Below are 12,892 nucleotides of genomic sequence, written 5' to 3' on the forward strand. Positions count from 1 at the left end.
TATATATGTGTATATATATATATATATATATATGTATATATATATATATATGTATATAAATTACAATATGATTAGAGCCATAAAAATATTAGTTTCAGTAATGTTGGTAATAATGATGGTGACAAGTTATTATTATTATTATTATTATTATTATACCGCTCTGCATAGCATCGAGCACTATACGTTGCCTGAACTGACAACTTTATATTCATTTATATATATATACAGTATATATATATGTATATATAAATTACAATATGACTAGTAATAAATATAGTAATGCCATAAATATATTAGTTTCAGTAATGTTGATAATAATGATGGTGATAATGATAATCATAATACCTGAAAGAATAATTAAATCAACTTATCATTATGACAATTATAATAATTTTATTTCATTTGCTAGGTACTTACGCTTTTCACATGATGGTATATTTTCTGACCATTGTCCACTATTTGTACACACACTTTTAGATTTTCCGCTGATTGTATATGGGTAGGCACATTGCACAGCTCTTGTTACTCCTTGGCGGACATGTCCATCCTCAGGAATGTAATTATTGTCTGTTTCATCCTTATATGATACCGTGGCATGTGTGACTTCCTCACTAGGACAGGTTGCTAAATGTTAAAATTTTAACAAATTAGTAAGATTACATATTAATAATGTTAGAATGATGTATAATGTCTACAGATCCTTCTTACAAGTAATACTACTACCGATACTACTAATACCAAAATACCACTCTACCACCGTTAATAATAATAATAACGATAACAATAGCAATAGAGATAGTGGCATAGACAGTGACAATGAATGAAAGATAGTGAAGATGATGATGGCGACAACAATAATAAAATGGTAATAACTGTCCAGGCCTAACAATAATTTGTATTATTAATTTTTAAAAATATACAGTAGGGCTCATTGATATTGATTTTTTCCTAATAAAATCAAACGAATCCTCTCTCTTGCCTACCGGATTTTTCACAGGTAACTTGTGGCTGAAATTGACCTAACCGGCATGTTGCCTTTGGCTTACTAGCGTAGTAGAGATTGCCTGGATCACATAGGAACACTGCTATGGTGCCTGCTTCATATACATGTAAACCGTTTACTGTAGTAGTGGCTGGGTTGTCGTAAGCTACTTGTAAACGGTCCGATGAAATCCCAGGACATGGTGCTTATATGTAAACAAATATTTAACAAAAAATCATTTGGCTTTGATAGTATTTTTTGAAGTCATATTGTGACTTTAAGTATTAATTTGAAATATATTCATTGAAATGCCAAAAGTGGTATAAATATTATTGTTGTACAGGAAGAATTGCAAATAGATATGGCAAACAAAACTGTTTCCAAATTGACGTGCGATTTTCCAAAACATTCAAGGTAATGAATCATAAGAAAAATTACAAAGGGATATTGGACCTATTGCAAAATACAAAGGTTAAGAAATTGTAAATTTTACATATAATCCATATATGTAAATTGTATGATTTTTAATGTAATATAATATATCTATATTATTGTATTATATTGATTTCATTTTCATGTATTGTTATTCATACTTTCCCTTTGTATTTTGCATACCGTATAACATAAAAACAAAAAAGGGCAAAAACAATTGAACATTTAACATCTTCAGAAAGCGAATACACTCACATTCTCGGCATACAGGAGGATCATGAGTAAAGCGCTCATTCCGACATGTCAGTTGTAAGACATCTTCAGAGTAGTAACCGTCATTACATGTGTAAGTCACCGATTGACCATGTTTCAAGATAACATTACTTGCATCATTGTTGCTGTGGTGGACAGTTGGGATGGTACAGGGGCCGAAGGCCTGGAGCCAGGCGGTGGGACCAGGGACAGCAAAGGGCCCTAGAGGCTAGTGGGGGTGTGGTGGGCGAAACCCCCAGCTGCTCCGGTGTTTGTAGCGTTTTGATGATGTATTTAATGTCTTTTTTGGGGCAAAATTGGGTTCTTAATTTTGTATCGTGATTTGACAAGTTTTATATATTGTAATTAAGATAATACTTTGTTCGTCTGTAAATTTCTTGTCACACATTCTTTCATTTTTATCATTATTATATAAAACAACATATTAAATAAAGTTTGAAACGTTCAATCAAAAGAAGAACAAAAAAAAAAGTTTGTTCTCTTTTTCGAATTATTACTGTTGGTATTATTGAAAAGATTACACAGAATTTAACGTAAAAATAATAATGTCGGCATCATTTGATGTATTTTAAAAATCATGATAACATTTAAAACCCATTAATTCACATCAGGCTGTTGCTTCGACTATACATTCCCCCAGTACTGTATGCTATGTTCTTTACTGTACGGAAGCATGCTGTTGAAAAAAATATTTTTGTTTTTCCTCGGACAGATCTTGAGGCAAACGTTGATGAAATTTAATAACTCCTACAATCTACCCCGGCCCTTTTTCCAAATTTTCCTTAAGTTTTTTAATATTCAATAATCGGTTTTATATCATCATTAACCAAGTTTTTCGTCAAAGTTTAAAATTAATAATAAGATAACGTTTCTAGTGTTTATTGCTCATTTTGCTCCTGTGAGATACCAGAGTCCGTTTTAATGTTGCAATCCACTGGCACAAAAAGTTTTATGCAGTTCCCTCCAATAGTGCGAATCATGAATTTTTGCTCTTAGCCATAAGCATGCGCAGTAAAGAATTTCGTAGTTAATTATTGAACGTGTAATAAAAAATAATCGCATTTTGGTCGAATTCGCCTAGTGGAAAGAAACAACGGTCGTACGAGTACGAGGACACATTAGCGCCGGCACGTAAACAATGAGTTCGAATTACTGTACTGTTTATTCACATTTGGGATAAAAAATGAGTTTTTTTTTTTTCTTTACGACTAGACATATCATAGGTTTATATGTGTACTTTCGTTGGCCTTATCGAATTCTACTTTTCCATTGTAGGCTTAGGCCTACACCAGCGGAACATTTTTCCCCTTTTGGGGGCGTACCCCCAGCCTACGCCCTTGAATTGTCAAATTTTCCCTTATTATACACATCAATTAGGTATAAACCAAATTACAAGCTCATTCTTCCAAAGATGTGTGTGACTCGGAGGGTCACACGCATCAACATTGACCATGGTTTTTTTACGTAAAAATGGAAAACCTGATTTGGCAAGTGCTCTTAAGAATAATTAAGTCACAGTTCCAAATAAATTCTATTTACCTTGTTTATGACTTTTTTTATGGCTTTTGTAATAAATTTCCATTACTTTTTTGTTATCACTCACACCTCAATTGCTTACAGTACGAAGATATAAAAGTAAAAGAAAAGCCCATAACTTGAAGCGTAATTGTGCTGAATTGCGTATGGGCGTGGTCCGTGCCTACAGCAGCCGGAAGCGCTTGGTATATTCATGTTTACATTTACTCCACAACGACAGGGGGTAAAAATGAACCATAGCATTGGGGTACCCCCTTCTCTTCTAAAAGTCACAATGTGTTATTTGAGGTGTGAGCACAAGCCTAATGTGCAGGACCTTATTTGAAAAGGATTGGGCGAGGAGCCGCTCGAACCATCCCCGAGGTGAAGGCTGTAGTTTATTATTTAGCGGGACTCGTGCCTTCCACTCGGCTAATGACTCGTCCAATGTTAGATAGAATAATAGTTTGTTAGATTTCTTAATCACCACTTAATTCAAAGGCAAATGGTGAATTTTAACTTACTTTCTGTGCATGTTGGAGCTGTTCCTTTGAATTTTCCCTCTCTGCATCTGCGAGATCTTGCTCCACTTCTACTCAGCTTGAAGCCATCATTGCAATTATATGTTGCACCTGTCTCTTATACACATCTAGATGTGTATAAGAGACAGATTGTGAGTGGAAATACTGCCGTCTAATTTACGATCAAACAGGACTAGGGAGATAGGAAGCACACAGAACATTAAGCATTTTGATTTCACAAACATGGAGGTGATTTACTTAATTTATCATTATCAGTGGCGCCAGGAAAGCGAAATAAAGAGGAACAGGGAGAAACTAGATCACCTCGGCCCCACCGTGTTTTGGGCTGAGGATAAGAAAATTTATTATTATGACGCCACTAGATGGCCAGAAATGGTTCTCTCAGACCTGAATTCTAAAAATAATTTTCCTTGGTTTTCCCCATTTTCTTAATAATTTTGAAAAATTTAGGAGGGGGTGGGGGCGAGTGGGTCGACTCGGCCCCACTTGAATCCGCCACTGATTATTATGACATCATTGCGAGATTGCGTCAACGTAACACTGGAGTTACATTGGTGCAAGCTTGTGATATCACTATTTAAATAAATCGCAATAGATAGATAGACCTGTACATGTCAAAGGCTCTGTATAATTATTGTTTAATGTAATAACGGCTATATAAAATTCAGTTGATTAACTATATTTTTTTTAATTAGGAAAAACCATAATCTATGTTTTTTTTTGTTTTTGTTTTTGTTTTTTATTTATTTATTGGCCTAATAAGTTTACAGATTTTGAGGCAAACGTCAATGAAATTTGATAACTCCTATCATCTACCCCTTTTTCCAAATTTTCCTTAAGTTTTTTAATATTCAATAATCGGTTTTATATCATCATTAACCAAGTTTTTCGTCAAAGTTTAAGATTAATAATAAGATAACGTTTCTAGTGTTTATTGCACATTTTGCTCCTGTGTAGATACCAGAGTCCATTTTAATGTTGCAATCCACTGGCACAAAAAGTTTTATGCAGTCCCCTCCAATAGTGCGAATCATAAATTTTTGCTCTTAGCCATAAGCATGCGCAGTGAAGAATTTCGTAGTTAATTATTGAACGTGTAATAAAAAAAATAATCGCATTTTGGTCGAATTCGCCTAGTGGACAGAAACAACGGTCGTACGAGTACGAGGACACATTAGCGCCGGCACGTAAACAATAAGTTCGAATTACTGTACTGTTATTCACATTTGGGATAAAAAATGAGTTTTTATTTTTCTTTACGACTAGACATATCATAGGTTTATATGTGTACTTTCGTTGGCCTAATCGAATTCTACTTGAATGAATTCTACTTTTCCATTGTAGGCTTAGGCCTACACCAGCGGAACATTTTCCCCTTTTGGGGGCGTACCCCCAGCCTACGCCCTTGAATTGTCAAATTTTCCCTTATTATACACATCAATTAGGTATAAACCAAATTACAAGCTCATTCTTCCAAAGATGTGTGTGACTCGGAGGGTCACACGCATCAACATTGACCATGGTTTTTTACGTAAAAATGGAAAACCTGATTTGGCAAGTGCTCTTAAGAATAATTAAGTCACAGTTCCAAATAAATTCTATTTACCTTGTTTATGACTTTTTTTATGGCTTTTGTAATAAATTTCCATTACTTTTTTGTTATCACTCACACCTCAATTGCTTACAGTACGAAGATATAAAAGTAAAAGAAAAGCCCATAACTTGAAGCGTAATTGTGCTGAATTGCGTATGGGCGTGGTCCGTGCCTACAGCAGCCGGAAGCGCTTGGTATATTCATGTTTACATTTACTCCACAACGACAGGGGGTAAAAATGAACCATAGCATTGGGGTACCCCCTTCTCTTCTAAAAGTCACAATGTGTTATTTGAGGTGTGAGCACAAGCCTAATGTGCAGGACCTTATTTGAAAAGGATTGGGCGAGGAGCCGCTCGAACCATCCCCGAGGTGAAGGCTGTAGTTTATTATTTAGCGGGACTCGTGCCTTCCACTCGGCTAATGACTCGTCCAATGTTAGATAGAATAATAGTTTGTTAGATTTCTTAATCACCACTTAATTCAAAGGCATATGGTGAATTTTAACTTACTTTCTGTGCATGTTGGAGCTGTTCCTTTGAATTTTCCCTCTCTGCATCTGCGAGATCTTGCTCCACTTCTACTCAGCTTGAAGCCATCATTGCAATTATATGTTGCACTAGTATATGGTAAATACAATCCAGATACCGGTTTTGATGAATAGGTTATATATCCATCTTTGATATTAGCTGGCGGAGGACATGAATCTAAACAAAATTTAAAATAACATGCATATAAAACAAGACCGCGGTTAACACTCTTAAATTATGTATTAATAATAAAAGAAAGATAAATACAGTGTTCGAATAAAGAACATAGGCTTATAGTATATATATATATATATATATATATATATATATATATATTATATCTGTCTCTTATACACATCTAGAAACGACGTACAGAAATAATATATATATAATATATATAAAATATATAATATATAATATATATACTATATATATAATATATATACTGTATATAATTTATATGATACCGTGGCATGTGTGACTTCCTCACTAGGACAGGTTGCTGAAGGTTTACAGATTAACAAATTAGTAAGACTACATATTAATAATGTTAGAATGATGCATAATGTATACAGATCCTTATTACAAGTAATACTACTACCGATACTACTAATACCAAAATACCACTCTACCACCATTGATAATAATAATAATAATAATAATAATAATAATAATAATAATAATAATAATAACGATAGAAATAGCGAAAGTGACTGAGACAGTGACAATGAATGACATATAGTGAAGATGATGATGACGACAACAATAATAAAATGATAATAACTGTCCAGGCCTAACAATAATTTGTATTATTAATTTTTACAGTTTTTAAAAAATATACAGTAGGGCTCATTGATATTGATTTTTTCCTAATAAAATCAAACGAATCCTCTCTCTTGTCTACCGTATTTTTCACAGGTAACTTGTGGCTGAAATTGACCTAACCGGCATGTTGCCGTTGGCTCACTAGCGTAGTAGAGATTGCCTGGAACACATAGGAACCCTGCTATGGTGCCTGCTTCATATACATGTAAACCGTTTACTGTAGTAGTGGCTGGGTTGTTGTTGTACGCTACTTGTAAATGGTCCGATGAAATTCCAGGACATGGTGCTTATATGTAAACAAATATTTAACAAAAATCATTTGGCTTTGATAGTATTTTTTGAAGTCATATTGTGACTTTAAGTATTCATTTGAAATATATTTATTGAAATGCCAAAAGTGGTATAAATATTATTGTTGTACAGGAAAAATTGCAAATAGATATGGCAAACAAAACTGTTTCCAAATTGACGTGCGATTTTCCAAAACATTCAAGGTAATGAATCATAAGAAAAACTACAAAGGAATATTGGACCTATTACAAAATACAAAGGTTAAGAAATTGTAAATTTACATATAATCCAAATTTACATATAATCCATATATGTAAATTGTATGACTTATAATGTAATATAATATATCTATATTATTATATTGATTTCATTTTTATGTATTGTTATTCAAACTTTCCCTTTGCATTTTGCATACCGTATTAACATAAATACAAAAAAAGGGCAAAAACAATTGAACATTTAACATCTTCAGGAAGCGAATACACTCACATTCTCGGCATACAGGAGGGTCATGAGTAAAGCGCTCATTCTGACATGTCAGTTGTAAGACATCTTCAGAGTAGTAACCGTCATTACATGTGTAAGTCACCGATTGACCATGTTTCAAGATAACATTACTTGCATCATTTTTGCTGTGGTGGACAGTTGGGATGGTACAGATTGCTATGAATAGCATAGAAAAATAGAAAACGTGTATTATTCACACACAAACTGGAAATAAGTCTTCTAAAGTTTAGCTAGGGACGTAGGGGGATTCCCACCTGCGGGAGGGGTTGCAAAAATGTTAATGCATGGCTACAAAGGATCAGTGGCGTAACAAAGGGCCGAAGGCCTGGAGCCAGGCGGTGGGACCAGGGACAGCAAAGGGCCCTAGAGGCTAGTGGGGGTGTGGTGGGCGAAACCCCCAGCTGCTCCGGTGTTTGTAGCGTTTTGATGATGTATTTAATGTCTTTTTTGGGGCAAAATTGGGTTCTTAATTTTGTATCGTGATTTGACAAGTTTTATATATTGTAAATAAGATAATACTTTGTTCGTCTGTAAATTTCTTGTCACACATTGTTTCATTTTTATCATTATTATATAAAACAACATATTAAATAAAGTTTGAAACGTTCAATCAAAAGAAGAACAAAAAAAAAGTTTGTTCTTTTTTTCGAATTGTTACTGTTGGTATTATTGAAAAGATTACACAGAATTTAAGTTAAAAAATAATAATGTCAGCATCATTTGATGTATTTTAAAAATCATGATAACATTTAAACCCCTTAATTCACATTAGGCCTGTCTCTTATACACATCTTTAAACACCTCAATTGCTTACAGTACGAAGATATAAAAGTAAAAGAAAAGCCCATAACTTGAAGCGTAATTGTGCTGAATTGCGTATGGGCGTGGTCCGTGCCTACAGCAGCCGGAAGCGCTTGGTATATTCATGTTTACATTTACTCCACAACGACAGGGGGTAAAAATGAACCATAGCATTGGGGTACCCCCTTCTCTTCTAAAAGTCACAATGTGTTATTTGAGGTGTGAGCACAAGCCTAATGTGCAGGACCTTATTTGAAAAGGATTGGGCGAGGAGCCGCTCGAACCATCCCCGAGGTGAAGGCTGTAGTTTATTATTTAGCGGGACTCGTGCCTTCCACTCGGCTAATGACTCGTCCAATGTTAGATAGAATAATAGTTTGTTAGATTTCTTAATCACCCCTTAATTCAAATGAAAAGGGTGAATTTTAACTTACTTTCTGTGCATGTTGGAGCTGTTCCTTTGAATTTTCCCTCTCTGCATCTGCGAGATCTTACTCCACTTCTACTCAGCTTGAAGCCATCATTGCAATTATATGTTGCACTTGTATATGCTAAATACAATCCAGATACCGGTTTTGATGAATAGGTTATATATCCATCTTTGATATTAGCTGGCGGAGGACATGAATCTAAACAAAATTTAAAATAACATGCATATAAATCTTCTCATAATGCACGTAACCTGGGAACAATATCTTATATACTATAGTACTTTATCAATGAAACTGGTATAAAACACGCTTGCTGTGAATTCAACCACTTTACATCCACTCGATTTATAAAGCTTGGTTTCTATACCACTACAGCGTTGTAACTGCAATCCTGCGTAGCTCTCCCCGACGCAATCGGGACGCTCTTTGATTCAACTGACTAATCAGCGTCGGCAAAGGAGTCGGCGATGTCGTGTAGCGTTTTTATGGGAACCAGGCTTAAGAGCTTCATTTAAGAACGATTATATATCGAGAACCTCATCCTGAGTGACGTTATCTATAATTTTAATAAGTTTCAACAAACTTTTAAAAATTGAATCAAAGCCAAGTAATAGCCTATACAGTAATTGTCCCCCACTGCCCAATTAATTTACCACCTTCATCCAAAATAAATTTCCTATCTTATTTTGGCAAGCAGTATGCCTATATCTTGAACGTTATGTTAATGACCTGCATTGCAATCAATCATACACCATGTTGTGAAAGTCTGTTAAAAACATAAAATGGTATTCATTTCAAGGGTTATTAATTATATAATTATAATTTATTTCCCATGTAACCTGTGAAAAATGATATGTTTTATTTGGGCACACTCACTTTCATTACAAACAGGATCAAATGACATTTCGCCTCCAATACATTCCCATATGCCATTGTCAGAATTCAAAGTGTAGCCTTTTTCACAACTAATATCGTATCTGGTGCCGAAAATAACACGTTCCCCTGGATTGTATTCGGGTGGAACTTCTAAGTGTATAGGAATATCAGGTAATACACATTCAGCTGAAATTAAGTAAACGCTTGGGATGTTAAGATTTTAATATACTCATTACTATAAACACAGTTTGAAAATCTTAATGAAAACTTATTATGTGTAGACAATTAAAATATTACTATACATTGATAATTAATAAGAGAGTGATAATATATTTTTGAAGATTGGTACAGCTGTAGGCTTAGTTAGAAAAATAAAAAATGTAGTTGCTTCCCCGTCTTCGAATGACCACGAAAAGGGCACATTGAATTATAATAATATTAAGGCCTATAACACTTATGAATACAACGAAAAGACAAAAAGAAGACCAAAATTATGAATATGATGGAGATTTAAATTGATTAAATTTTAATTAGCTTTCGAATTATGAAAAGTGTAGGCTGTGGCACCGAGACCTCTGACGATTAGTGCCCAAAATTATTTACAAAAACGTAATGCAATAATAGCATATTCAATGACTACTATTGTATATTTTCGGAAAATATTTCAGCCGCTCCAAATCTCTTTCCTATTCTTTCTTCTTCCTTTATATATTCACAATTTGTCTTTTTATTTATATTTTTCATAATGTTATACACTCACATGATATAGTCACTTGTTTAGGCCTAGCCTAGGCTAGACCTCGGCTATGTCTATTACTATATTATTTAAAATATACAATTTTAAGATTAATAAGATTAATTTTACATGGACATGTAATTCATACTTAAACAATACATTAAATTTAAATGTAAATATAATGACGTTAACGAGTGAATAACAATAATTAAAACGTGTACATAGTATCACTAACTAAAATAATAAGATTAATATTTTTCAATCTTATAATCAATTTTATATAGCCGGAGTTAATTTCGACCTAGGCAAAATGCAAAGGTTAGGAAATTGTAAATATATTTTACATATAATCCATATATGATTTATAATGTAATACAATATATCTATATTATTATATTATGTTGATTTCATTTGTATGCATTGTTATTCAAACTTTTCCTTTGTATTTTGCATACCGTATTAACATAAAAACAAAAAAGGGCAATAACAATTGAACATTTAACATCTTCAGAAAGCGAATACACTCACATTCTCGGCATACAGGAGGATCATGAGTAAAGCGCTCATTCCGACATGTCAGTTGTAAGACATCTTCAGAGTAGTAACCGTCATTACATGTGTAAGTCACCGATTGACCATGTTTCAAGATAACATTACTTGCATCATTGTTGCTGTGGTGGACAGTTGGGATGGTACAGATTGCTATGAATAACATAGAAAAATAGAAAACGTGTATTATTCACACACAAACTGGAAATAAGTCTTCTAAAGTTTAGCTAGGGACGTAGGGTGGTTCCCACCTGCGGGAGGGGTTGCAAAAATGTTAATGCAGGGCTACAAAGGATCAGTGGCGTAACAAAGGGCCGAAGGCCTGGAGCCAGGCGGTGGGACCAGGGACAGCAAAGGGCCCTAGAGGCTATTGGGGGTGTGGTGGGCGAAACCCCCAGCTGCTCCGGTGTTTGTAGCGTTTTGATGATGTATTTAATGTCTTTTTTGGGGCAAAATTGGGTTCTTAATTATCGTGATTTGACAAAATAAGTGTAATAAATTGTAATTAAGATAATACTTTGTTCGTTTGTAAATTTCTTGTCACACATTGTTTCATTTTTATCATTATTATATAAAACAACATATTAAATAAAGTTTGAAACGTTAAATCAAAAGAAGAACAAAAAAAAGTTTGTTCTTTTTTTCGAATTGTTACTGTTGGTATTATTGAAAAGATTACACAGAATTTAAGTTAAAAAATAATAATGTCAGCATCATTTGATGTATTTTAAAAATCATGATAACATTTAAAACCCATTAATTCACATTAGGCTGTTGCTTCGACTATACATTCCCCCAGTACAACAGCCGTAAGAGTACGAGGACACATTAGCGCCACGTAAACAATAAGTTCGAATTACTGCACTGTTTATTCACATTTCGGATAAAACATGAGTTTTTATTTTGCTTTACGACTAGACATATCATAAGTTTATATGTCTACTTGCTGTGAATTCAACCACTTTACATCCACTCTATAAAGCTTGGTTTCTATACCACTACAGCATTGTCACTGCAATCCTTTCACTGCGTAGCTTTCCCCGACGCAATCGGGAACGCTCTTTGAAGAATTATTATTATTATTATTATTATTATTATTATTATTATTATTATTATTATTATTATTATTATTATTATTATTATTATTATTAATTATTATTATTATCACTGCTGTTTTATATTTCAAATAATTACTTTATTATTAGATAACATTTACATGCATGCATACACACCCGTACTCATCGTTATTCAATACTGCGTGTGCGGCTACGATATCAGATTTTATTCTACAGTGAGTAAACTAATATTTAAATGCTCATATGAGCATTATATAACCAAAAGATAGGTGGTAACCGGTAGAGAATTTAAAAAGATGAATTCAATTAAGCTCGATATTGATTTGACTCAACAAACATATCAAATTAGCTATGAATTAGCTGACTTATTAATGCCTCAACTTACCCGTCACGACATAGGGTATACATAGACTTATTAGTGTGTAGATTAACCGATGCATTTTGCTTCCAAACGTCCTGAATATCCTAGGTCAAGTGAGAACTAGAGATCCGATGTATTATTATCCATAATTTATTGAAGGAAATTATACCGGATATACGGTACATGTATTCTTACTGATCATAGGTTTACCAATGTTAAGGAGTGTCTTTCACGACCGTATGATTTCAACTGCTAATTTTAGGAATTAAGCTTGTTTGAATGGTGAATATAATGATACAACTATATATCTTCAATCCTTCATGTATTACATTCTGAATTCCAAAATATAACAACCACTATTAAAATGAGTATTATCCCATATCTTAATCATAATCATAATCATAATTTTATTTCCTTACATGAGATGGTAGTTAACAAAGGGAGATATTCCCTGTACATGTGTCAACTACCAAAGCATAGAATAATAATAATATAATAATAATAACAGCAACAACAATAACAATAATAACAATAATAATAATAATAATAATAATAATAATATTCATAATAA

The 12,892-nt window shown here is 33.5% G+C and overlaps 1 protein-coding gene across 1 annotated transcript in view; it reads right to left on the reverse strand.

Annotated features, from left to right (window-relative positions):
• Positions 1 to 12,420, reverse strand: part of LOC117099958 (complement factor H-like) — a 14,803-nt gene extending 2,383 nt beyond the window's left edge. Inside the window, exons 1-11 of the mRNA XM_033239491.1 lie at positions 12,346 to 12,420; positions 10,864 to 11,037; positions 9,600 to 9,785; positions 8,727 to 8,921; positions 7,474 to 7,647; positions 6,773 to 6,979; positions 5,851 to 6,045; positions 5,421 to 5,424; positions 1,670 to 1,839; positions 984 to 1,187; positions 418 to 624 (exon numbers count right to left, since the gene is read on the reverse strand). Of these exons, the coding sequence (XP_033095382.1) occupies positions 418 to 624; positions 984 to 1,187; positions 1,670 to 1,839; positions 5,421 to 5,424; positions 5,851 to 6,045; positions 6,773 to 6,979; positions 7,474 to 7,647; positions 8,727 to 8,921; positions 9,600 to 9,785; positions 10,864 to 11,037; positions 12,346 to 12,400 (1,771 nt within the window). The 5' untranslated portion in view covers positions 12,401 to 12,420. The remainder of the gene's footprint in view (positions 1 to 417; positions 625 to 983; positions 1,188 to 1,669; positions 1,840 to 5,420; positions 5,425 to 5,850; positions 6,046 to 6,772; positions 6,980 to 7,473; positions 7,648 to 8,726; positions 8,922 to 9,599; positions 9,786 to 10,863; positions 11,038 to 12,345) is intronic.
• Positions 12,421 to 12,892: the final 472 nt, after the last annotated feature.

This window comes from Anneissia japonica, unplaced genomic scaffold (genome assembly GCF_011630105.1).
Source record: "Anneissia japonica isolate Jap-2015-1 unplaced genomic scaffold, ASM1163010v1 scaffold10712_len34958_cov120, whole genome shotgun sequence".
In the NCBI taxonomy this organism is placed as follows: Eukaryota; Metazoa; Echinodermata; class Crinoidea; order Comatulida; family Comatulidae; genus Anneissia; species Anneissia japonica.